The 27,420-nt window shown below is 44.2% G+C and overlaps 2 protein-coding genes across 3 annotated transcripts; one reads left to right on the top strand and one right to left on the bottom strand.

Annotated features, from left to right (window-relative positions):
- Positions 1–72: 72 nt before the first annotated feature.
- On the top strand, positions 73–16,197 carry SLC25A32 (solute carrier family 25 member 32). Its single transcript, NM_001031506.2, has 7 exons — positions 73–282; positions 3,419–3,569; positions 4,664–4,749; positions 5,823–5,983; positions 11,067–11,180; positions 11,782–11,927; positions 12,982–16,197. Exons 1-7 carry the CDS (start codon positions 108–110, stop codon positions 13,115–13,117), a joined length of 969 nt encoding a protein of 322 aa, NP_001026677.2. The 5' UTR covers positions 73–107; the 3' UTR covers positions 13,118–16,197.
- On the bottom strand, positions 14,761–20,967 carry CTHRC1 (collagen triple helix repeat containing 1). Of its 2 annotated transcripts, none has more exons than XM_040696392.2 (4): positions 20,826–20,967; positions 18,121–18,342; positions 17,238–17,454; positions 14,761–16,639 (listed from the first exon to the last, which is right to left on the bottom strand). In XM_040696392.2, the coding sequence occupies exons 1-4, from the start codon at positions 20,880–20,882 to the stop codon at positions 16,497–16,499; spliced, it is 639 nt and encodes a 212-aa protein (XP_040552326.1). In that variant the 5' UTR covers positions 20,883–20,967; the 3' UTR covers positions 14,761–16,496. The 2 variants fall into 2 exon arrangements, with proteins under 2 accessions (XP_040552326.1, XP_418373.6); XM_418373.8 differs by lacking the exon at positions 20,826–20,967 and adding an exon at positions 20,416–20,563.
- Between the last annotated feature and the right edge of the window lie 6,453 nt (positions 20,968–27,420).

Below are 27,420 nucleotides of genomic sequence, written 5' to 3'. Positions count from 1 at the left end.
CGGCCGCCTCCTTCCGCCACACGTGACCGGAAGAGCCGGGCCCGCCGCTTTCGGCGCAGTCTCGCGAGACGCGGAGCGGCTCGGCGCCGAGATCACCGCCGCTGGGGATGAGCGCGGCGCCGGGTGCCCAGGGCCATGCGTGCGCCGTCGGGCCGCCTGCGTCGCCCGTGCGCTCCGTGCTGCGCCACGTGCAGCTGGAGAACCTGGCGGCCGGGCTGAGCGGCGGCGTCGTGTCCACGCTGGTGCTGCACCCGCTGGACCTGGTCAAGATCCGCTTCGCAGGTGAGGCCGGGCCGGGATCCGTCATTTCTGGAGACTATGATATGCTGTGCTGCTGCAGGCGGAGCGTTCAGCCGGATCGGAGCAGCCCGGGCTTCTCGCTGTCACTGCCACAGGGCTGCAGGCGCAGCAGGGTGGTCTGCCTGTGGCGGGCGGCTTGTCCAAGGTTCGCCCTCAGGCACAGAGCACAACAGTTACGTTGTAGTCGTGGGTAACGGTGCTGCTGTTGTTGGGCAGAGAACTCTGCCTCGTTGGCTGTTCTTATGGAATCTGCACAGTGACTTTACTCTCTTATTATTCTCTTCTATCGAGATTTTGCTGTATTTTTGGGTTGGTATCTTATATTCACTTGTGGTTGTCAAAAATGAAACGCTGTGCCATTAAACTTACAAACACTGATGCAGTACATTCTTGAGCAGATTTCAGGAACAGTCCTCTCTCCCTGTCCAGCCCCAAAGCACAGGGCCTGCCAGCACAAAGCATTGTGTTGGAGCAGCTCCCGTGGAGGCAGTAATGCTGACTGCAGCGCCCAGCATGTGCCAGCTGAGGCCAGGCTGACAGACAGCAGCAGTTCACCCTCTGGAGTAACTGAGGATGCACAGAGGATGAAGCCAGATCTTCCTGGAGGTGAATGGTGAGGGAACAGAGACAAGCTGGAGCATGGAAAACTCCAGTTCGTTATTAAGAAAACGGATTTTTAGCAATAGAAGTGATCAGATTCTGGAAGAGGTTGCCCAGAGAGGCTGTAATCTTTTCAACCTTGAAAACATTCAAGAACTAACTGGCATGCCCCTCATTACCTCTATGTAAGCAGATCTGTTTTGAAGAGAGTTGCATTAGATAACCTCTGGAGGTCCCTTCTAACCTAAATTACTCCATGCTTATTGTAATGCTATAATGGGATGAATAGTACCACAATAATAGCAAGATAACAAAGCCTTTGTCTGCAGCAAATGAGAACAAGCCCAAATGCAGCAGCCACAGAAATGAAAGAAAAGAACTGCTTACTTTTGAAAGGTTTCACGTAGGCAGGGATCTCCAGCAAGAGATGCCCTCGCTTCCACTGCCAACCCTTAAATGAGGTCTGGGAAGGGGTGGATCCTGGCTCCACCCACCCCTTCCAAACACTCAGGTGCATTGCACGCACCTGAGCTTCCCTGGGTTGACCCTGCCTGCCCACCAGGTGCTCACTGTTTCAGGCCGTGACTTAGCATTTCCACTACACTTTTATATGATAGTTTGGGTTTTTTCCTGATGTTTGCCTGTTAGGTTTCGGTTGGACTCATGAAGACTGCGAGATCTTAAGTTTGTTCCTTAATAGAATAGCTCCTGCATTGGTTGTTGATCACTGGCAAAATAATTGATTGACTGACAGATTTGCAGCCATGTCTCTGATTTCCTACCTTGTTTAATGTGCTTATAAGCCTGATTTAATGGCAGCATGGTTAAAATAAAAAAAAAATGAAAAGGTCTTTCAGAAAGATCCAGCGCTACTCACTCAGTAGGGGAAAAAAGGTTTTCACACAGGTGACTCTGAAAGTAATACCTCCTGTTTGTTTCCATGGAAACTACAACTGATACAAAGAACACAATAATAGTATTTGATAGAGGAAATTCTCAGCTACAGAACACATTTTTCCAATGTAATCACCACCATTAGCTGTGCGCTTTCACCAACGATGAACTTGCATGCTGTACGTGTAAACATTTGCACCACTGCAGGTGATCTGCTGTCAGCGCTGAAACACACCACCCACCACCTCACTGTGCTCACATCCACTGCTTGGTTTCCATAACCGTTCAGAAAGCATCAATGAATGTCAGCAGGTGCAATTTTTTCCTACCTGGAGGAATTCAGTGGCACACCTTTGCTTCATACACACTTCCATGTCAGACACCATTCTGTCAGACTGCCCCTTCTGCTGCAATCTGTCACACGGCAGTACAGAATATTGTTGGGAAGGCTCAACCTCTACTGCTGTACCGCCACCATTGGCCTCTGATGTTATGAGCCAACGTAATCAAACAGGAGGCGTTACTTTTGGAGCCCTCAGTTTGTGTTTAGTTTTCAGTGATTGTCAAGATACAGAGACACTGTCACAATATGCTCACAAAAAAGCATTTTATGCTTAGTGCTGAAGTCTGTTGAAATATATAGGACTGTACACAATTCAAAGGAGAATGAGTAATGAATGCAGCGCTGAACAGAAAACATCTGAAGTTAATGATTAATGTCTTGGTGGGGTACAGAAATGATGTTGACTGTAAAACTTCAATCTCAAGTAAAATGTCAATCTAATCTTCTGCCTATATGAGGAGTAAAAGTGCCTGCAATTGACACTGTCATCCAGTAATCAACACATAGCCTTGCTGTTGTGACAGCAGCAACTGTACTTACTGCTGTAAGTTGTGTGAACATCCGTGTTCTAAACAAAATCTGTCAAGCAAAGGCTTACATGGTCTTTGTCTTGTTGGCAGTGACATTTTATGAATATTTCGGCAAACAGGTTGGTTATTGGGTAGAATTGTGTTTATTTGATGTTTTCCTGTGAATCAATGCAATGAGAAAAGAAGAACTTAGGAATTTATGATGGAAGTGACCTTTGAGTGTTGACAGAAACTGACTTCGGAATCAATAACACATGACCTACTGAAAATACTTGGGACTTTATGGAACATTCACAAGAAGAAGATTTAACTTCAAAAATTCTTACTTAGGTGTTTCCAAAACTCGTACTAGAAACTTGTTGTCAAAGAGCCAATGTATATCACTTGAAATATGATGTGAAATTCTTGGGGTGCTAAAAAGAAGAGGACAGAAAACTACAGGTCAAAGTAGCTGCTCTCCAACAATGCCCATCAGTGCAGTTGGTCTTCTCAGACTGATGAGAACTTTTCTCCTGCAGAGGAGGAGAGTCCTTCTCTTGTTTTTTGTTCCTTCCTTCACGTTCTTTAAGACTAGAATTACTGAAGCTGTAAACCCCAGGTTGTGCGTAGTTTTAAAATACAGCTGATGAATTAAGTATTTATGTTAGCTTGCAGCACTTGTTTGGAGGCCGTGTACTGTGGGGTGGCTTTTACACAGTTGAACCGCTTGCTTCCTGCAACGTTTTTTCAGTGTAATTTCTTTCTTTCATAGTGAGTGATGGGTTGGAGCTGCGGCCAAAATACAATGGGATTCTCCACTGTATGGCCACTGTCTGGAAGCGTGAAGGACTACGAGGCTTGTACCAAGGGGTAACTCCCAACATGGTGGGAGCAGGGGCTTCCTGGGGACTTTATTTTTTCTTGTAAGTAGAACTGTGTCAGATCCTGTGCAGTGTCAAGTTCAGATATAAGCTCCACCTTTCTCAGCAGGTGTAAAAAGGGGCTAGATGGCTTAGAAACTTGTAGTTCTCTTAGTGTGTCCTGGCCTGTTAACCATCATTATGATTTGCTGTTTTAGAATGTGAGCAGTTGGAGTCAGAGACCTGTTACTTTATCAAGTACAGTGCATTCCCCTTGATGTTGTAAAAACACTAAGAACTTGAGAGATGGGGACATCAGTTGTGGAGAGTCCTTTAAAAGTTCAAATAAACTGTGCTTAAAAGCTCATGAAAAAAAAGAACCTAAACTGGCATGTTAAGAATCAAAGAACATGATAGAGTTCTTTACTTAAGCTGAATAGTCAGCTTTTTGGGTTTTTTTTAATAATTTTGACAGTTTTTTCCATTGTTTTTGTTGATGTGCTTTGCTTATGAAGACCATTCTCAAATATTCAGTATTTTCTACTCCAGTAGCTAACTGATCTGATTGGCTGCTGGTCACTATCAACTGAAACATTTTTGAGAATGATTATTTGGCATGCTTCTGCAAAGCTCATGTGTCAGTTGTGTAGACTCAGCTATTGCTGGACATCAGTCCTCATGCTTCACTGTGAGCTCCTATTGACAGTTCAGCTCCTTCAGGCACTTTTCAAACCACAAGTGTTGGGAATCAAATCAAGAGATGAAAGCTCAGTGAAATTAGAAAATAAATAACTACCAGTGTTGGTTTTAATAAAAAATAGACTGTCTAGCCTAGTCTTTTAGAAGTTAATTCTTGAGACCAAGTAGCTGTTTCAATATTCTTTCATGTTGATCATGAATCATCATACTGATTCTTTCAGTAGTACTTGATCAATTTAAGTATGTATTACTGTAGTTCAAACAGTTAATGAATTCTTCAATTCATCAAGCAAACAATGATAGTTAGCTTAGAAATCCTTTCCAAGGTTATCTATCACCTAATGTTTTTCCTGATTGTAAGTTTTGCTTTGGTGGGTGGTTTTTGTTTTGGTCTGGTTTGGCTTTGTTTTTTAGTTTGTTTTTACCTTTGCCAAAATATACTTTATAACTGTGAACAGTTACAATGCCATCAAAGCTTATAAGAAGGAAGGGAAGCTGGAAAGTCTCACTGCAACCGAACACCTGGTGTCAGCTGCAGAGGCAGGTAAGTTAAATGCAAAGAAGATGAATGTTTTCTTCTGGCCTGTCCGTATGCTGCTCTTTCTCTTTGTGTGTCAGTGCTGTTTTTCCTCCAGGTGGCAGATGTAAGTGTTTGAGTCCAAATGCTTATTGTCTATAAATAAATTAATGATGTCTAGAATGAATGGATAGTTAACTGCGGTCTTTTCAGTTTTGCTCAGAAGTAGCAGTTGTTAAGATACCTTCTGATCTTGTTTTCATTATACAAAAAGCTTGAGTTTTTTTCCATATTTAGTACAATGCTGAGTCCCTAAGCATAACTGTATAAATTAGCTGTTACTAGGTCATTAACTCATTAAATGTTAAATGCTTAGATCTGGAACAGAGAAGGCTTATTAAAATTATAAGTGAATTTGCCATAGATCTTTTGAAAATCTTTATGTAAGTTCTAGGTTTTCTTAGAAACTATGCATCCAAAATAAAAGTACAATTTTACTCATCATGACTTTTAATACGTTGTTTCTAACGTACTTTATTGTGCATACTTCTGTGTAGGCAATGTAGAAGACTTTTTATTAGGATGTTGTAGCACTCATTTACTGTTGAAATATACTGTTGAAATGTATATCGTATTTTAGTAGCCTTTCTAGCTACAACAGGTTGCTTGTATAAACCTATTAAGACAATTAAATAAATTTCTCATGACTGAGCTGTCCACTGAATTTTGAATAATTGTGTACATGAAGACTAATGCAAATAAGAGAGCAGAATGAAAATACTGAGGTTTCCTATCTAGTACAGATTGCGCTACTGACTGGAACAGTGAAGCAAAAAAAGAGCATATGCTGAGCATGTAGAAAAAGCTATGTGCTCTTTAGAAGTACACTCTGCATGAGTAGTTCACAGTTGGTTTTGAGCTTTGAAGGCAGAGAGAGAAAACTACAGCGTGCCTAAACTTTGCCTGTTATGAGTAATATGAGTAGTCTTGTAGGATAAGTAGTTCTGTCATTGTAGAAGCCCGTGTTACATTGAACTGAACAAACTGGGACAAGCTTTGGCATGGGCAAAACGATCAGTCTAACTTCCATCTGTTCTCAGGAGCCATGACTCTCTGTATTACGAACCCAATATGGGTAACGAAGACGCGACTTGTATTACAATACGACGCTGGTGTTGATCCGTCAAAGCGACAGTACACAGGAATGTCTGATGCTCTTATAAAGATATACAAGACAGAGGGCATACGTGGCTTGTATAAGGTAATAATGTTTAAGAAAAACTCAAGGATTGACTGGCACCAGTCAGTAGTGCTGCGAAGCTTGCACATACTTGTCTCATAAAACCCTATAGGCCATTTTTGTACTAGCTTATTTTTATTCTTAGTCAAAGCAAAGATTACACAAAAAGGCTTAATCTTACGAGAAGCAATTACAGTGTTGAAAGGTAGGAAATCATTGAAGAATAGAGTGTAAGTTTTATGTCTAAGCCATCTTCTGAAAATGCTGAAATGAGCGTAAACTACAAGCTGCTTTTTAATTGTTTAGAGTCTTCCCATAACAAGGATTTGGATAAAGAGGGCAGCTGTAGTCAAATCTACAGTGCTGCTAGTGCTTTCTTTCATTTCATCCCTTATCTCTGTCTTTCTGACATCTTGTGCAATGTAACATATGACTAAAGTACTTGCTAATGTTTTGTCTACAATGGACAGTTTCACAACTGCTCATTTGCCCCCTAGTTATTTAGGTCTGTAATCTGTCATCTCGAGATCCATAAAATTTGCAGACTTCTAAATACGTTCTGCATATGTGTGGGTTTTTTGTTCCTTTAATTTAGGGAAACAGATGGCAACTGGATTTGGACTTTTTGCCTCTTTCTTCCTTCAGGCCATTACATCAAGATAGATTCATCAGTCCCTGGAAGGTGTGAAGAAACCTATTTTAGTTCAGTCTGGCTCTTCTCCTGCAAGTAGTTCTATAGAACAAGAACACTATCTCTTAGGAATTGTCCTGATTACTGAGCATCAACTTCTATTCGCAGTGAAAAATATAGGCTGACGTTTTCAATCACCATGAGTTGCAGATGAATGTCTTCTTTTTCCTCATGACCTTAATTTCAGGGAGAGTTTGTTATAGCAGATGAGGAAAATGGCACTGCAAATTGAAAATAAAATCTGTAAATAGTTGCTTTCCGATGCATTTGAGATTAGCTTTCCAAAGAATGGTGTTGTCCTCCAAGCAATTCCATATCTTGCTCTCTGTTGTATTGCTGCTGGTCTGAGCAATTGTTAGTTCTTTGTGGCATAAGCCTAGTAATGGTACCTAGCCTGGTAAAGCTGTACCAGTCTTTCCTGTAGGGATCAGTGCTGTCTGTTAGGTATTGTTTGTTTATTAAACTGTAGTTTATGTGAAGTTGTGCTTCTTGAACTTGGCTGGGATTTGAAGAGAGATAGAAGCCTTTCTTTCACTGATCATCCCAGTAACCTAGTCAGCGATCTTCCACACCCTCCATCCATAGGCTTTGTCTTTTGGCCTCCATCCCTGAGACAGCTGGGGTCAGAGCTGCTCTGCTGCATCCAAGCTGAGAAAAAGAAAAAAAATCCACCTTGGGGTTATGCAGCTTGAAGATGCCTAATAGATCTGTTGGAGATCTGAGCTCTTAGAAGTATTTTGCCTCACAAGGTTGAATGTCATGCAGCCATCAGCACGTGTTGCTCTTCAAGTCCAAGGCACGAGAGATCAAACATTTTAAAACAGTCTGAAGACTGTAGGAGTTTGCACCTTGGGAAAAACATGAAATGTTGTTGAGCTCTGGACAAACTGCTGTCTGTCTAGTATAGCCTGACAACTGTAATGTCAGACAGTAATATTGTCCTTGGCCTCCACGCTTCTTTATTTGTGTTTTCAGTTTCATTCTCTTTCATTGATGATATAGAGGCAGCAATTAGAGCAAAGCTGATAGAAAACAGTAACAAAAATGGAAAATGCAGAAAGTTTAAGGAGATTAAAAAAATGTAGTGTCATCCAGACTGAGAGTAATGATGCAGTATGCTAAGAACAGCTGAAGAAATCTTAGCAGTGCTATATGCTCATTACCAACTGAAAATAGATATATTGGGCACTTCTGTTGAACAGTTTAACCTTTGGTAGGTTAGATTATATACTCTGAGGATAAAGTATTTTTTCCAGTCCATTAATGCCTAAAACACTTCTCTCTCTGTTTTGCCATTTTTTTCATGTGCTATTTTCCTCCTCGCAAATGTGAAGTTTGTAAGCTAAGTGACTTACTAGTTCTTTGTTTTTACATATAGCAAAGTCCATTGGGATCTGATCATCTTGCATTTAAATGTAGTTCAGAGAGAAGAACTTTCCATGAAAGATGGTATCGTTCTTTGCCTTGGAAGAATCAAGATGGCATAAGGACATAATGGCATTCTTCCAGTATCTTTCTGCACAAGTTGTCAGAGCAGCGCACTTAGTACTGCTGGGCTTTAGTATACTGAGAACCCAACTGAAGATGGTGCTACACAGATTGCAAGGGGAATCTGCTACATTTCCTCTAAACATATAGCAGAGACTGCTCTGGCATGAGCTCTCACAAACACTCCAGGCAGTGTTCTGAGTATCTCATCACTTTGTTCCCCGCTTTTATCAAGAAGCACAGGTTTTGCTCTGTACATTTGCTTAGGTTCTTTTTCTTTTTGGTGGTGACATTTGAAATGCAAACCAGCTGGATGCTTTTCTCTTGTTCTGGAACAACACATATAGTTGTTTAAAGACATATTTTTTTAATCCATATCGTTTATTGTTCAGAGTTAAGTACTTTACCATTTCCATGTCTAATAACATATTTAATTGTGTGCATTGATCTAAACCTCCAAAATGGAATTCAAGCAGGACTTCTCTGAGCAAAGATTGATCCTGTCAAGCTCTCATGGAAGAACTCTTTGAAATATATGTTTTGACTGTTAAAAATAATAAAAATATTAAGACATATGATTTTTTAAAAAATTATCTTCACTTTACAGTCATACTGTAGATAAAAAATAAATGCCAAACCTTTGTGGAAAAAGAAGGCATTTGTGTGAAATTCCAAGGGTAAGAAAATTGAGTACGATTATTATTCCAAAACTTTCTTAGACAGATATTTAATTACCGAGAAGAAATCAGTTTTGCCTTGAAACATTTTTCCTTAGGAACACATTGACTCAAATTCCTCCTTCTTTATGATCAGTAGAACCATCTGTCAGTTCTTATTTTGCTGAGGCCGATTGTCAGACAGTTGTCTCACTTGTCCTTCCTGCCCGTTTCAATACTGGCCTGCCATTAAAGGTTCTTCAGCGTTTGAAAGTTTTCCCCATCACCGCAAGACTTGGAGCATGCCGATATTCATTTAGCAAATGTCATCAGTAGATACTCTAGGCCTCTTGGGAGCAAGTTATTCAGATTTGCTGGCTTAAATTTAAGAGTTGAGCACTCCTAAGTGTTGTTTAACATTCTTCTCTTGTTAGTAGGGAAAATTTTACCTAATTCCCCTATTCCGCTATCATTCTAATGCTTTCCAAGTAGAAAGCAATTATATTCTCTGTCTCACACCATTTTTACTGAGCATAGGGCTAGGAAGATTTGCCCTGCTATCACTACAGCATTTTATACTGTTCATGGCTCTGCTGACCCAAATGATTTTTTCTTTGGTACTGTCAATAAGTTTGTTCTTTGTCTGTTCCTCATGTTACTTTTTTTTTTTTTAGTTATTTTTTATTACCAGTGGATTTTCTTTCTGATCCAGGTTTTCTGAAAACCAAAATTGTCCTTTCTCATCTGTTCTGGCCTTTTAGCAATAAACTTCACAAAATTCTATGATTATGCTCACAGTTGACAAAATAGAGATTTTTGGTTCAATTCCACGCATTCACATATGGGGAACTATTTTGTTTCTTTTTTTTCTATTTTATTAGATTGTGATATGAGACTTTTGTTATCCCTTAATTCATTTCATTTCATTGGTTTGTGGTTCCTGACAGTTTATGACCATTGTTTTCTACTGTGAGAAGAAATTATTCCTCATCTGTTAAATAGTAGCCCTAAAAATCAATACCTGAATGACTATGATATCTTAGATTGAATAAATCTATAGCTTCCAGAGAGCTAATCTCTGAAGTGATAGAGGCTCTATATGATTTTTATGCCTGCCATTGTTTTTGGTGGGTTTTGTTTTAATTTTTCTTTAAGTTACGGGTTTATGACACATTTATCTTCTTGTCCTGGTACACAACGGGCATTCCAATGGACCAAGATCGCTTCCCTTCTCTTCCTCCAAGTTCTTAGTAATATGTTCATTTGTCTGCATTCAGTGTTCTGTGCTTCCAGTTGAATCTAATACATATATTTATGTTCAGATATATATTTTATATTCCTCTATGTTTCCTAAATGGATGTTGGAAAACAAGATAAAACTGCTCAACGCCAGCAATTTTTGAGAAGCGTCGGTTCTTTGAGTCCTTTTACCCACGTTTTGATCATTCATCCCATTATAAATTTTCCCTTTGCAACAGTTTTCAGCAAGCCTTTGGCTTCTATAAATCATTTCCAGTCAAGATGATGAATTTCCTATTTATTTGCATTTTTCCAATGTAAGGCCCAACTTTCCCAAAAGGGAATGCTTCTCAGAAGCCAGGCAACGGTCAGCTCAATTTCAACTGAACTCCTCCTGCTCCTGAAGAAACTCGTGCCTTCTGCTTGTAGAGACACTTCCAACAATACCTGTTTTCCACCTTCGCTTCAACTTTTCGAAGGCAGAGGTTTCTGTAAATTTCTATGTTATACTCTTACTGTGCATTACTGCTCCTTAGAAGTGGGCAACGTTTCCCACTAGCCTAGGGAGAAGGAGGCTGAGGGGAGGCCTGATGTCTATAGGCCTTCCTCACTGAGACACCAGCTTCTCTAATTGCCTGATAAGTCACAAGAGGAAAGTGAACAGCTTACTGCCACTCCTGGAATGCAGCTTGGTTGTATTCTTAGGTTCCTTGTCCACATTACCAGCTTTTTTTTTTTAAGACTTGTGCTTGTGCTCTGTTAGGTGGAGTTCCTAGGCCGCTTGTTTTTTCTTGCTCACTCACTAAGTAACTTACCCTGCGTGTCACCTGGAAGAAAGTAACAATTATTACACTTCTGATGCCTGCCTTCAAGAATATCAACCTAGCACAGCAACAGCTGTGCAATTTGCTTTTAATGGTATGGTAGACATTTTTATGTGCATAAACTGAACTCTGTCATGTTACATACTTCTTTTGGATTGCTATTCAACCTTGCTTTATCCTTTTTTATTGTTTTATTTTTTTTTTAGGGATTTGTTCCTGGTCTGTTTGGAACTTCACATGGAGCACTTCAGTTCATGGCATATGAGGATTTGAAACAGAGATACAACAAGTACAGAAACAGAGTGTCAGATACAAAATTGGTAAAATTATTAAGAATTATTAAAATTAAATTAATTATTAAAATTATTAATAATTATGGCATGGGAACAGGTAGTGATTTATTCCACTCAGTTAGATCATAGGACAGCCAAGTTTATAAAGCATTGATATATTAATTGAAATGTAGAATATATGAAAATAATGATTTGTCATTTTGGGAATAAGCAACTGGTTAGTTCTGTATTTCTCTAGTGAAATCACCTTATTTTGGCAAGTATCTTGAGAATTTTGGGGAGAAGAATGGTTTTGGAAAACAGTGGAATCATAGGTAGTCTATTTAAACACTTGCCCATAGGTCTAGCTAGGAGCAAACTGGGTAAAGATATTGCTGCTTTTGGAACGCCTGACACGCTTTTCTAGAAGCGTTTGGGTTGATAAGAGTGAGAGGGCAAAACATGTATGTTACAGTTGGTTACCTGAAGCACTCTAGATAGTAAATATTGTCAATTTCTTAAATAAGTTTATTGTAAAGGGGGAAAAAGTATTGTTTAGTTAATATATTTAAAAATCAAAGAAGGTTTTGGAAAATTGTCTATTTTAAGCCACGGTTAAGGTAAGCTTGTTCATTTTTGTTGGTTTTAGAACACTGCAGAATACATAATGATGGCAGCTGTATCCAAAATATTTGCTGTGACAGCAACGTATCCCTATCAAGTTGTACGGGCTCGTCTTCAAGATCAGCATAATAGATACTCTGGTGTGTTAGATGTGATCCGCAGGACATGGAGGTAGGCATACAGAATTATAAGTTTGTATCTGGAAAAGTGAGCCTTACAGAATTACCATGTTTACTGCCTTCCATGCTGAATGGTTATCTGTATGAAGCCACTATGTGGAATATGCTACTAATAGCTATTATCTAAAAATGAAGAGATATGTGATGGTTAGTGCTGGCCTGCAGACTTATGTTTTTTTGTTCTGCCTCTTCGTCATCTTCCCCAACAAATTTTGCTTACAGAGTAGCAAGGTTAAAAAACCAACATTGAGTCGTCTGCTTTGTGGCTTGTAAAGTAGTTAAGTCTCATTAACTCATTATGAAATCAACAAATGCAGCCTAGAGCACCAGGGAGAGCAGCATATTGCATACCCAGGCATTTTCCAAGATCTCCTTTGACTGCTCATCGTTCTGGATGTACCAGAGCCCTTGTGAAACTGGAAAAAAGTGAGCTGAAATGAGGTCTTTGAAACATTCTAACAGCCTAACAGTGAATACTGTGGTTCAAACTGGGAGAAGTTGGATTCTCAGGCATTGGCCAGTGGATTCAAAATGCTGGATGAGGTGCTTTAGTTCTCTTAAAAATGAGTGCCGACTTCAGCAGCTGACTTACTTGTGTTCTCCCTCAGCTCCCTTGCTGTTACATGACTCAAAACCATAAAGCCGTTCAGCCCTGTTGGCTCCAGTGAGCTTAAATCTGCAAATGTTTTTTGGAACTGCTAAAATTTAAAGTTATTTTAACCTCTTTTTGTGGTATGAAGAAAGACAGTATAGCATCCTATTTAAAGAATTCATTTTAAAAAAAGACAAAACAACAACAAAACCACCACCCAAACCCAAAGCCAAACATCTCATCTACAGAATATTATTGTATGTTCAGAAAAGGAAGTGAGATTTGATATAATGACCCTTTAAACACTTCAGTAAGAAGCTGTTCTGAAATGATTATTCTTACCATGAAGTACATATCCCTCAGTGAGAGAGCGAGAGAAAAACACCAGGCTTTGTTTTATGTCTGATTTCTATTTAAAATATCTTAAAGTAAATGCTTTTCTCTGTCTTTAAAGGAAAGAAGGAATTCATGGATTTTACAAAGGAATTGTCCCCAATGTGATCAGAGTGACTCCTGCGTGCTGCATTACTTTTGTAGTTTATGAAAATGTGTCAGGTTTTTTACTTGGTTTTAGAAAAGAAAATAACTAAAGGTAAAAGTTTCTATTCGTAAAAAAAATGAAAAAAAAATATCCTTTATTTTTTTATATTTATGATCTGGAAGATAGTGACTTCAGCAGCCTATTTTGACACTGTGAATTGATCTGGTATTTTGAGGAAAGAATTCCGAGATGGCAAAATGCTGCCTCCATCTCTTCTGCTGAGGGTGCCCGTGTTGCTGAGTTCCTCTCCCTCTGAATCAGCAGTGTCTGCTCAAAAACAGATGTTTGCAACTGTGAAATAGCATTATGACTGGGTGATGGCAGCTGTGCAGCATTTCAGCTCATCCTGGCCTGCCTGGAATAATGGACTAATCTGCTTAACAGGTCTCAAGATAACAATTGGTCAGACTGTACTACAGAAAACTTCATATAAAAGCAATTCCGGTGTCTGAAGTGTCTGAACTTTAAGTCTTTATCTGCATCTCATGAAGAAAATATGTATGTAGCTGCTTACAACAGTGTCTTTGGAATCCATTTCTGTTATTTGTCACAGTTTAGGTTACGGAGTGCTCCATGTTCCATCGGTCATCCAACACAAAAAATGCAGCTTCTGTGGGGTGCAATTTGGAAACTCAGATTGTTTTCTAAAACGGTCAGCTGTCCAATCCTGGTTTTGAGTAATTGCAAATTGAAATCCACTTCTTGTCTCATACCAAGACAGACTCGCAGTGTGGTTTTTGGCTTGCTTTTAACACCAGACCCAAGTCTGTCGTACACATTGTTGGCAACTTACTTCATTTGATTTCTCACCACCCCACCCTCCCCGGCCACGGCTCCATTACTGGTAATCTGACTAAATATTGCTTATTTGAAAGAAGGCTTACTTTAAAAAAATAATAATCCAAATAATTCATTAGTGATGCAGTTCTAAAGCAACTTTAGCAAAGACTAGTCTTTGGAAAAAAAAATGCATAGGTTTTCTAAAACCTTTGTGCACAGGGCTTTCTTAAAAAACAGTGACTTCTGATTTAGTCTCAGAAGCGACAAAGATTATTGCTAACACAACAGTAAGCTGGATTACAGTACATTTCAGTATGTTTGAATAATAATGTTTATTTTTATGCCAATAATTGCTGACTAAGATGATAGGTGCCATTTGGAGACTTGGGTTTATTTGTTGTAGTTCTTCATTAAGGAAGCAATTTACTGAGCATAACATTTGCCTTGTACTGTTAGTGTGGAGGTATGAAGGAGTATCAGGTATTAGCAGCTGAGGAGGAAAGAAGCTAGCAAAGATTTTCAACGGGTGAGGGGGAATAATGAGTTTTATATGAAGCAGAGAACACTACAATCTAGCATAACATCTCAGTAACCACTTAGAGAAGTTCTTGTTTAACAGAAGACTAACCAAGAGCAGAAGTAAGGCTATTTATTTTTAACTTTTTTTTAATTAAAAAGAATTGGTTTTACTTAAGTTAAATTTGAAAGTCTCTAAACCTGCTTGGCATTTTGAATCTCAATTCAGCAACCTGGTTGCTTGTTTCTGTTTATACTATTGCCACGCTTTGGGTGTGCTGGATGACTTTTTTTTTATAACCAACACCTCTTCCTCCCCAGTCCCATCCTCTCTGCTGTTACAGCTGATAATACATTGTTATCTCATCTGAAAAAGCATGTGATTGGCTTTTTATTATTATTATTATAAAAGAGTCCATTGACATTTAGATGACAATCAAAATTTACCAGAAATTTACTGTGCAAATTAACATAGAGAGTCTTAGTCGCTACTACTTTCCTTTGCCTGGGTGAGGTTTTTACCTGCATTTCTCTCTTTTCTAGCATGCAGGGTCCAAAATATATAGTGAAGATACGAAAAGAAAAAAAAAGTAGAAAAGTAATAAAAGTCATGCACTTACTTCCCTGGATTAGTGTGTTCCAGACCTAAACAGGACTTGAGATCCAGGATAAATGTAAAGACAGGCCACTAGCACATACACAATAGGCTACTGTCTGCTGACTAACATGCAGTAAATTCACACCATGGCTCAACTCGTAGTGTTCAGATGCCTTGAAAACTATCTTCCTAACCAATGAAACAGTGACAGTTCTCCAGAGACGAAGCTTGCAGTGAGGAAAACCTGACTGCTCTCTTACCTGCAGATGCATTCCTCTAGCATTTAAAGGTGCAGATGAGCTAGCAATTTAAGAGATGCCTAGGGAAAGTTTTAGAACCTGTTCAGAAGAAAAGCTAGAATTTAGTGTCAGATAGCTAAAATAAATTCATCTCTCAGATTTAATGCTTTTCCGTTGAGTTTCTGGACAAGGTGTATTTCTGCATGTTATACATGCTTTTTGTTTTTATTATTGCATTTATGTAAAACTGATTTTGTAATGTAAACATGATTATATTTTCCCTTTACAACCTGCACTTTTTTATTATTTGAGTACATCACTTATTGTGTTGGGAAGAGAATCCTTAAAGCACTGCTGCTAGTGCTGCACTAACTCCAAAACACACCATGGTCAGTGCTGCCACTCCTCGTTACTTCTTCTCCACTCTGGAGGCTGCAGCCAAATATCTGCAACATCATTCTTTCATGCGAGCAGTCCACTTTAGGAAAGCCAAAGCATTTCAGCCTGCCTTCTTCCAAACCGCTTCACATATCTGGCTTTAACACCAAAGTGATTGTGTGTATCTGACAGGGTAAAGTTCAGAGAACTATTTGTTGAAGAAATGAAACCTGAGTTTTGGAACTGTGAAAATACTCATTTTTTGCATAGGTGATTAATAGATGTTTGCACTGAAATGTGGTCTGTCAAGTGGAGGAGGGAAGTAAAGTTTGGATAGTCTGGTTTTACTTAGTTATTCAGAACATATCTAACACTTACCAATCATCATCGAGGTGCCAGTTAAGTCACAAGAGGTTGCTGGGAGACATAAGACTTTAACAGCAGAGTGTCCAATTCCACATTCTTTCACAGGAGCAGATGTTACGGGTATACATTTCAAAACCTAACACCAAGATCTGTAGTTAGGTACAACTCAGAAGTCCTCTAAAACAAGTGTGTACTGTGGTGCCATGTCAAATACTTTAAAGTCTGCTGACCAATAAAATACCTTGGACGTTATTTTTATGGAAAAAGTCTTCTTTATTTGATACAAAAAATTACACTTAACTCTTAAAAATGGTGGTGGTATGTTTTCATATATCAAAAAGGGATATGAAAAGTTAATGAAGTTGTTTTTTATATTTATATTCTAAAATGATTATTATAAAAAGCCTCTGCAATGTGCAAAAAAAAGGTTAGACAAACACTACGGGTGCAGAGTTTGGTGCCTTTTAGACAAAAACCTGCATCCAACTCTAAATAACTTTTGTAGAAAATTGTACAAAATAAAAATAGGGATTATAAAAAGGGAGGGAGACTTATTTTGGCAGTTCTTCAATGATGATACGGGAGACTGAATTCCATCCAGTAGAAGCATCTCCCCTGGGGTAGTCAGAGCAAGTCCCGACCCAGATGGCGATGTCCACCAAGCCAGCGTTGATCCCTTCACACAGACCTTCCACTGGTGAGAAACAGATGCCATGTCACCAGGGCAGACACAAACACTTAAGGACACAGATACTTCACAAAAGGTTACTGCAAGCTCGTGCCATGTAATTAGATCTAAATAACATCTTTTGAAGAAAGAAAGTTCTAAAAAATTAGATTTCATGCAGTCGTGATATATTATAGGGAGTAAAATGGCTTTTTGCAGCTGGGTGCTTGCTTCACAATACCTTAGCTATGTTCTGAGAGCAAAATACAGCTTAAACCACTGATGTGATGGTGGAAAGTATTCATAACCATAAGCCTGCTAAAGTTATGCAACACTTGGCTTTATAAATACTTCTCGGAGTGTAAGTATCAACCAGCAGAAAGTGTCGGCATTTCTAAAGTGCCAGACATAAGCACCATGAAAAATAAGACAGTATAAAAGTACTGCGTAATAAATAATGGTCAGTTGTGAAAAGCAGTGTAAGAGAAGCTGGTGTTAACTGGCCACTCTTTGCCTCTCCTTGGCGTCCTTTGGCTTCCTACAGCAGACATGCACTGTGCATTCAGTACGTGGGTCTGCCACCGGCCTCTCACCCATTCTGTTCGTGCAGCGCTGGCACACGTACCTGAGGAGGTTCGGTGTATGTTGATAGTAGAGTTCAGTTCCGGACTGCCTTGATCTAAATATATTATGGCTTCGATGGGAAGTGGCCCGGCGCATTCTGCTCCATTGAAAGTGAAGTACCAGCGCTGACAGCAGGCGCTTCGGCACTTCAGCCGGAGCGATCCACTGAAAAGGACTCTGAGAGCACTGTTGGAGCGCATCTTTGTGAACGTACATTCCTAGGGGGGACAAAAACATTTTCATAGAATCATAGAATCGCTAAGGTTGGAAAAGACCCACAGGATCATCCAGTCCAACCATTCGCCCTTCATCAATGGTTCCCACTAAACCATGTCCCTTAACACAACATCCAAACGCTCTTTAAACACCACCAGTGTCAGTGACTCCACCACCTCTCTGGGCAGCCCATTCCAGTGCCTGACCACCCTTTCAGAGAAGCAGTATTTCCTAACGTCCAGCCTGAATCTTCCCTGGCGCAGCTTGAAGCCATTCCCTCTCGTCCTATCACTAGTCACCCGAGAGAAGAGGCTGACCCCCAGCTCACTACAACCTCCCTTGAGGTAGTTATAGAGAGGGTATATTTGGTAGCAAACTCTGATTTTGAACCTACTCCCCAGAATCGCTTTCAGAATGTTTTACTTAATTCTTTTATTCCCTTCTCCCTGTGGAAAACAAGAAGTCTGAAAAACACTGTGATGCAAAGATTCGAATCAGAAACAGCACCTCATAGCTGATAATGGAGAAGGGGGATTATGAGAATTGTTAATTTTATTTGGATAATACCCGCAGTTAAGTTGGTAACTGTGTTTTTGTGTTTGCATTTGTGTTACCCTGCCACATTTTCACATCTTAAAGCCTCTGCAGTGCTGCTGGAGCTGCCTTACCGCTATTTTCCCCAGGTCTATGCCGTAGTTCAGTGCGCTCCACGAGCACTGCTTGAAGTTGGGCGTCCAGGACTCCTCAATGCTCTCCCGCAAGCACTCGCCCTTTTCCCCTTTGGGCCCGTCCCGCCCCGGGATCCCCGGTGTCCCCGGGATCCCGTTGGTTCCAGGGTTCCCGTCCCGTCCCGGGACGCCGCTGGGGCCCTGCAGGCAGACGCCGTTGTACTGAAAGAGAGGGCAGAGTTTGCTGAGCAGCCAAGCTAAACGCAAGCAACAGAAGTAGAAAAGAACCCCCGCTGTGATAGAATCACAGAATATCGCAAGAGTAGGCAGGGACAAAGAGGGATCACTGAGTCCAACTCCCGGCTCCACACAGCACCACCCCAAATTCAAACCCAGTGTCTGAGCGCTGCTCAAACGCTCCCTGAACTCCGGCACTCGGGCCGTGCCCACTGCCCTGGGCAGCCCGTTCCGTGCCCACCGCCCTCTGGTGCACAACCTGTCCCTCACCCCCACCCGCCCCTCCCCTGACAGCTCCATGCCGTTCCCTCGGGCCCTGTCGCTGTCACACAGAGCAGAGCTCAGCGCTGCCCCTCCGCTCCCTGTGAGGAGCTGCAGCCGCCATCAGGCCTCCCCTCAGCTCCTCTGCTCTGGGCTGAGCAAACACAGCGGCCTCAGCGCTCCTCATACATGTCGCCCTCCAGACCCACCCCCATCTCTGTAGCCCTCCTTTGGAGGCTCTTTGATGGTTTTGTTAGTGCAGGCGGTGCCCAAACCTGCACGCAGTGCTCAAGGTGAAGCCGCAGAGAGCAGAGTGGGAACAGCTAATGGCTTCCAGATGACTGAGAAAATGGTTCCAGCAGAGGAAACAGACCTGCAAGAAACGGTGCCATGCGGCCCCTGACTCCCATCCTTCCCTTTCCCCACCTGCTCCAAAAGCAGTGCTCGTTCACTGCTCAGCCCTGCACTGACAGCTCCCAGCTGTCCCTGTGGCTCTCTGTGAACCTCCTTGTTTAGGGGCTGTTGATTTTGTCTGGCGCTTAGGTGAAAGACCCAGCACGGTCACCGAGGGCCTGGCTGCAGCACACTAACACTACCTGACAAAGCAAATTCTCAGCTGCTTTTCAACACAGTCACTACCATTGGCTGTGCATTTTCACCAGCAGCAAACAAGAGCCTGAGTGCTGTGCTTGTAAACTGCACCAGCAGAGTGACCCACTCACACATCACCCTCACTGTGCTCACACCCACTGCGTGGTCACCAGAAACATTCAGCGAGTGCCGAGGAATGCCAATGAGCGCCATTTTTCCACACGGAGGAACTCGGTGACACACCTTTGCTCCATACAGCCTTCCACGTCAGACACCGTTAGTCAGACTGCCCCTCTGCTGCCATGTCACACGGCAACACGTAATGGGATACGGGCAGGGAGGTTCAGCCTCTACTGCCATAGCACAACATCCACCTCTGACGCTGTGGAGGCGTTATTTGCGGACCATAACGCCGCGAAGGCATTCCCTCACCGCACAGCACGGCCCGGCTGCGTCGCCGCAGTTTCCCTACGCGCATCTGCCTGCAGCCCCACCGCACGAGGCACGGAGAGCCGGGCCGAGCTGCGCCGTGCGGCCGCCAGGGGTCAGGGCCGGGCCGGGCGCGGTGCCGCGGCAGGAGCTGTCAGCGCGGTGCCTCGCTCCCCTGCAGGAGCCGCGCCGCTCCGCCTGCGGGACCCTCCCGCCGCTCGGCGCGGCGCTCAGCGCTCTGCGGCGGCTCCGCTCTTCGCGCCGTTCCGCTCCCGCGGTGAAAACGAAGCGCTGTGCGAGGAGTAGCACAGCGGTGCTCGCCGCGCCGCCCCGCACCGCCCCGGGGGGTCCGAGCGGTGCGCGGTTCCTGCTGGCGGTGAGCGGCAGCCCCGCGGCTCCCGGCTGCGGCCCCACCGTCTGTTTTCCACATTCCGAGGGCCGGAAAATCCCCCTCCTCCCTTCTGCCCCCGAGGTGGGGCGGGCCCGGCGCTCAGGTGTCCGGTTGCAGTGGAGCTGCGGTGGAGTTGGAAGGGGAGACAGCGGACGCGGAGGGATGCGGCGATACCGCTGCGAGCGGGCAGCCCTCCGCTCCTTTCTCCGCCTGCAGCCGGCTGTGGATTCGGTGCTCCAGCCCTCGAGTAACGGAGCGGCTAACGGACCCCACAGCCTCCCGCCTTCCGCAGCCCCGGCTGTGCCCGAACAGCCGCCGGCCGAGCAGAGGAGCCCCGCGGCCGCCGCCGCCCCCCGCCCCGCTCCGCTCCGCTCCGCTCCGCTCACCGCCTCCAGCACCTCCCGCGGCCGCGCCGCTCGCTGTTTGCCCCGCGGGCTGTCGGCGAGGCCCGAGCCCAGCAGCAGCGCCAGGAGCAGCAGCGGGGCGCGGCGCATGGCGGGGCCCGGCCGTGCCTCTCCGCCGCCGGCGATGAATGAGGCTTTCACGGCCCCGAGCCCCGCTCCCTCCCCCGGGGCCGGCGCGTTCCACCCGCAGCCGAGCGGGGGCGGCGCCGGCCCCGGCAGCCATTGGCACGGGCCGGGGGCTCCCGCCCCCCCGGTGCTGTGAGGGGGTACCCGGCTCGCACGGCCCGCGCTGTGTCGCCGGCGGCGTGCCCGTATGCCCGTAAGGCAGCTGTGCGGCGCGGTAAATGCCCCGTTACGGCGGCTGCGACGGCCATCTGTACGCGTTTCCCCACCTGGGTTTGATAACAGTGAGACTTTGGGCCCGGGCTGGAAGCTTTCAAATCCCGCATCCCAACTTTTCCTGTAAAAGAGGGTTCTACAAAGAGCGGCGGGACGTCTGCTCTGAGTTCCTTGTGCTGAGCCAGCCTGTGGTGTGTCACCGCCCAGAAACAGAGATGGTGACGGGGTCACAAGGATGAAGAGGGGCCTGAAGCATCTCCCATATGAAAGGCTGAGAGCTCCGGGGCTGTTCAGCCTGGAGGAGGAAAGGTTGGGAGGGGATCACGTCAGTGTTTATAAATATCTAGAGGGGAGTCAAATGGACAGAACAAGGGAGAAGGGGCAGAAACTACAACATGGGAAATTCCATACAAACGCGAGGAAGAACTTCAGTGTGAGGGTGCAGAGCTCTGGAGCAGGCTGCGCACAGAGGCTGTGGACTCTCCTCCTCTGGAGATACTCAAAGCCCACCTGGATGCTTTCCTGTGCGACTGCTGCAGGGAGCTGCTGTAGCGGGGGTTGGGCTGGGTGATCCCCACAGGCCCCTCCAACCACTGCCATTCTGTGTGGTTCTGTGTAAGCAGAAATACCAGCACTCTCGCCAGCCAAGTCCAGCCTGAGCAAGCTCTGCCACCAGCCAGACCTATGCCCCGTGCTTCCAGCTCCTTTAAATGCAGTTCACACTTCCAAGAGCAGTTGCTTTTGCCATGTTTGTGGAACCCTCAAACTGAATCAGAAATGCTGGTCTGTTCTGCATTAAGTACGTCCAGGACAACAGGGGCTGTTGCATTAAACTTACCTGAACATCTTCAAATGAGGACCCATCTCAAATCAACCAGCGATTCCTTTGTCCTACCTGTACAGCCATATGATGCAGAACTTAAATACACCTTTACACCCAAGACAATGAGGTCCATGTGCCCTCTATTTACATGCCACCAAACCTCCTGCTCCTGCTCCTGCCCTGCTCACTGCAACCCTGCAGCTGCCCACTTATTGCAGTGCTCCCAGCACCTCCTGAGCCTTGTCTGCATCCCCAAACAAAATTCCAGGGAGGAGATGTGGAACATGTTGCTCACAGAGGAGGTGGATGCCCCATCCCTGGAGATATTCAAGGTCAGGTTGGACAGGGCTCTGAGCACCCTGGTCGAGCTGTCAGTGTTCCTATTCATTGCTTGCAAGTTGGACCAGGTGACCTTTAAGGGTTCTTTCCAACCCGAAGGATGCTGTGATTCTCTATGCTCATACACCCCAGTGTTTCCATTCACCTCAGTTTAAGTTCAGTGCTCTGCCCTCTGGGTCACAGGGGCTCTGCCTTCCTTGGGTAAAACTCCTCCAGTGTGCCGTTCATTAGGATTGCATTTTGAACTGGACCAGTAAATAATTGGTACTATTGGTCTTCTGAAACAACTTCAGTAGGAAAGATGAGCAGCCTTCTCCGATGGAAGCCCACTGCCTGTGGTTGGTGAGGAGCTCGGGACTCAGTCAGGGGCCTCAGTCCAGGCCTGGCAGAGTGGCCCCACATCCAGCAGCAGAGCCTGGCAGCAGGCTCAGCTACTGACCCTCCTTAAGTGGGAGAGGAGACTGCACTTCTGAGATGGGGTTTCTCCTTGGATAGGAACTGCATCACGGCTGGCTTTCCAGAGCCAGCAAAGCCAGGCCTAGGTGCCTGAATACTGCAGTGGTTCTGAAGCACAAACTGCAGCAGGCCTGCTCGGGGAGGCACCAGTCCCACACCTCCCATCTGCTGTAACTCCTCATAAGCGCCCATTCCGCTGCTGTTGGGGGTCCTGGCACTGCCCTGCAGCCCTTGGGAGTCCCAGGTGTGTCACAGGCTGATGTGGTGGGCCCAGCACTGCGGCGCTCAGCCTCCTCACTGAGCCACCCTTGGTGCCTTCCTTCAGCGGTGCAGCTCATAATTCAGCTCCTGTTCACTCAGGGCCAGCAGAGCATAAGGGGCTCTGTGTGCAGAGGGGGGGAGCGGGAACTCACCTTCAGGAACAGACACCTCGCTGCTTCCACCGCCAAATGGAGCTGCATGAAACCAAGGGGACCGATGCCTTTTTAACAGCTTTTAACTTACATATTTTGTTTACATCACACGTTTGATATTTTATCCTAATCCCAAACTCCTCTCCCTCCGGCTTGTTGCTTTGCTAGCACAGATGTACCTCTGTGAAAAATCTTCCCACAGCTTGTACATAAACACCGCGGTGGTGTAGCCACAGCAGTACCACGACTTAACATTGGAATCTGAAGAACTCGTTTGAGGAAGATTTGTTTATGGGCTTATAACACTCAGTAATGTCCCATCAGCCTTTCAGAAAAAAAAGCATAGAAGTGTAAATTATTTCAGTATTTTACTTTCTGAGACTCTCGACCTCCAGATGAAGGTCAGGGCATGCTGATGGGTCACTGTGCAAACCATAGAGAAGAGCTGATGGTCTGAATTGCAGGCAGCAGGGCCGGAGGTAGGAGCAGACTAACAGTGTGATCAGGGCTGGGGGCACACAGCTGTCCCACACTGACCCCTCAGGTCTGTGCTGGTGGAAACCCCGTGTCCCTGCACAGGGGATGGTGCTCTGTGTGTGTGAGATGGGGGTTGCACAGTTGGTGGGTGTCTGCCCAACCCCTGGGACAGCTGAACCACTTTGAACCACCACCTGGCAGTTTCTCATATCATTACCATAAGACACTCTATTTTTGCACAATAGAAACATTACAGAAAGGATTTGCATTCTTTGCTACTCATATTAATTAAGTTTTCTATCAAAATAAGCCTTTAATACAGGACACAGATCAGACACCAAAGAGCCCGTCTTGTAGAGAAACATCTCCTTTGTAAGCTGCTGGAGCTGGATAAATGTACAGATGGACCCTCAGGGAATCAGCATGAGTAAGGGGGGAGCTGAGGCCCAGGAGAAGCGTTTGTTTGTAAGAGTGGTTGTGAATTAATGGATAGAAAGAAAGTTATTTGTCAGTCCGAGTCGTTAATGAGTAGCAAAGCCTTTTCTGGAATGGAAAAGCTGACTTTTTTCAGGTCTTGCACTGGTAAACAGTTACTAGAATGTGAAATGCTGTGCTCTATTCAGACAGCAGAGCTTCTTCAATGAAGGGAATGCTCTTGTTTTTTCTACACCATTCATCTTGTGCACAGCCATAGGTCTGCCCTTCCAATTCTGGAAAATGGTGACTCGAATCAGAGATAGTCCCAAAATTAAGAGAGCTTTGAAATGCAGCTACAGCAGTTGCATAAAGCTAGCCCAGGGATATGCCAACAGATTAACCCTGGCATTAAAATGGTTGCAAATGTTGAATTACAAAACGTATTTGACTTGCATCCTAACCTCACTAGCGCACTGGCACTGGAAATGGTCAAACCCAACACTGTCCCACATGGAGATGACATTGTGTTCTGAGCAGAACAGTTCACACTCCTGTTAATAAAGAGTCTTTTTGAGACTTACCTTGGTTTATATTTTTTTACAGTGCGTGCTCACCTAACTGTGCTTTTCTCTGGCAAAATGGTTTCTAGTACGGTTTCTGTACTTCTGTCCTTGTAGCTTTGCTGTAATTACAGCACCTCTCAGTTGATTAAAAAGCTACATCTCATGAATGAGTTCACAGCTTCCCATCATCAATGCTGTTTTAAAAGGTGAAATCTTTCCTTATTTTTTTATTGTCTGTCCTTGTTTTTTCTACTGGCTCGGTGAGTTTCTTCTTCTCTCCCTGGGGAACTTCTTCCTGATGAGCAGCTTCTCTCTGTGCCCATTCTCAGGACGATCTTGCCTCCTAAAATCACATTTTAGGAGAAACAGCTCCCTGTAATTCCGAGCTGAGTCCCGACTTGACCCAGCCCAACACGTTTACATCATATCCACTCACCGACATCGTAGGAGCCCATCTGTGACATCTCCTCACGTTCCAGGAGCTCTGCAGCCAGCGTTTCTCAGCTGAAAGCTGGGTCACAACCCTGCCCGCAGAAGAGCCTGTGTGGCAACCCCAGTGACCCAAACCAGTGCCAAGGAACCTTTCCATTCCCTTCATTATCCCCATGCCCTTTGCCTTTGGCTGGGTCACTTGGGACTTGCAGGTGCTCTGACAGTCAGTATGATGTGACTGGTCGCGTCTGGGGAGAGTGTGGCCTCCTGACTAGCTTAAGCCATCAACTAATTAGACAACTCACTAATCATTGCCTCAGGCACATCATCTGGCAGTTTTCTATGGTCAGGCAAAACACACTGGGATGCCATCTTCATAAAAACAAGGATCCTTTGCTCACCCTGCATACATGGCCAACTTGGAACAAAGATCTTCCTGTTAAGATCCCGTTGGTGGCCATGTCTAATGACCCCACCATCATCACCATTATCTGTTACTTATATGGCTTCTTAATAGAAGTGTAATTTCTTCTTGCTTTTTTTTTCTTTTTTTCTCACTTCACATGTCCAGACAGAGTCCTAAAGTGCCGTTTTGTTCCTCTGTAACACAACCCTCCCACCCGCAGTGTTCTTACCTGCCCACACTGCTGTATGTGAGAGCCTGCTCTGGGCTGAACAGCTGTGTCCCTCCGACCCACATATGTGCACTGAGCACTTCCACGAAACCTCTCTTCCACACAGCTCTTCCAACAGGAGCTCCTCAGCCACTCTCCTTTTCAGCTCCTGTTTATGCTGAGATACCATAGAATCATAGAATCACTGAGGTTGGAAAAGATCTCCAAGATCATCCAGTCCAACTGTCCACCTACCACCAATATTCCCCACTAAGCCATGTCCCTCAGTACAACATCTAAACGTTTCTTGAACACCTCCCAGGGACGGTGACTCCGCCACCTCTCCGGGCAGCCCATTCCAGTGCCTCACCACTCTTCTGAAGTATTTCCTAACCACCTCTCAGCCATTTGATGTAGGCAGACCATCGCGGGGGCCAAGATGGCTCACATTTGCCATTAGTTTAACCAGCAAAACCTGACATAGAGCAAACTTTTGCTTTAGATTTGCTTTTGATGAACAAAGTTGAAATGCAGCAATAAACATTAATGAAAAATTCAAGTATAAATGTCTCGGCATGTTTTTAATCTTTTAATTACACTTTGCATCTCAAATACTTCCAATAAGAAGCAAAATTCGGTTGTTAAACAGAAGCGGGTTTGATAGATGTACATCAGACAGATCCAGCTCCGCTTACAGAGGCACAAAGCAGCTCACAGAGGTGTGGTACAGCTTGCCCAAATTCTTCAGGGCTGTTTTAAAAACCATACTTAATCTTCTGCCTGTTAAAGAAAAGGGTAAGTACCATAAGCCTCCCTCCAAAAAGCGCAAAAAAGGCAGGACGCAGGAAATAACGTTTATACCCATGAGACTCTAAGATCTGTCTGGCGCCAGCTGTCTGGCTTTCTGCAAACATTGAAGTTACACTGGCACAGACCTTGGTGGTCAGATACTGCCAGAGCCCCATTCAGCGAGCAGTGCAGTGCGGTGCGGGGATTCCTTCCATGCAGCATCCTGGAACCACACGCTGACCTGGGTGGTGTCCATAACGTGTCCATAACCCAGCTCAGTTTTACACGTTTCAGTCATTCTGTTCATAAACAAGGCTGGGTAGAGCTTCATTTCACACTCTAGGCTCTACCCCAACTTTGAGAAAGGTCAGCTAAATAGAACACTAAAACAGAGGATGCACAAAACCTAACAAAGCTACTGTGTTGGTAACTTCAGGCACCGCTCACATCACAAATCAAACATGATCTGGTACGTTAATTTTACCTTGGGACTTGAAAACAGGGTGTAATGCATAACTTGAAGCAATTTGTGGCAGATCTGTTAAGAGAAAGAAGAGAGGTAAGAGACCATTCAGCACACAGGCTTTGAGGCCCAGAGCTGGCGGTGCCCTCAGACCCAGCTCCTTGCAAACACAGGCAGGGAATGACACTGCTGATAGTTGTACATTGGTAAAATTACACTGCTTGGAGTCATCATGTATCTTCTAGAAGATATCCAGCCTTGACTGAATGGTGGAGATGTTGCGGTAAACATTATTCTTACAGTTTAAGAAGAAGTCTTTGTTATGAATTACCTATTTTCAGCTTTAACCACTTCATTGTGATAACATGAAAACAAAAGAGCACGGGTTATTTACTAGGTAAACAATGTTTGCTAGGTTGTTTGCTAGGTAAACAATTTGCTAGGTAAAAATTATGAGCTTCTTCATAGCCCACCACTGTCAGGTAGGCTTCTACATCCTGACTCATCTCTGCACCTCTTCTCTTTCAATTTTCCACCCACCACCACTTCTGGAGGCACTCCAACAGCTGCCTGAACTTCAGCTACCGCTTAGCAGTTCCAAAGTTGAAACACCTGGAGATTGCAGGCAGAAGGCCCCAGCAATTCTACGTAGATATTCTATGTAGGCTGAAGGGGGCCTTAAAATGGAGGTCATGGAAAAAAGAATGCCACAGCTGCTCAGATGGAAGCTCCAATTCAGTTTCTCACTCCTTCATAACTTTGTGTTCATCTGAACCATTCCCACCATTGTTCTGTCTCCGTTCTCATCCAGGAGGGATAAAAGGATTGCAATACTTATTACCTCATACAGCTCTAAGTCAGA

Source organism: Gallus gallus, chromosome 2 (assembly GCF_016699485.2).
Source record: "Gallus gallus isolate bGalGal1 chromosome 2, bGalGal1.mat.broiler.GRCg7b, whole genome shotgun sequence".
NCBI lineage: Eukaryota > Metazoa > Chordata > Aves > Galliformes > Phasianidae > Gallus > Gallus gallus.
This window is presented reverse-complemented; position numbering and strand designations above follow the sequence as displayed.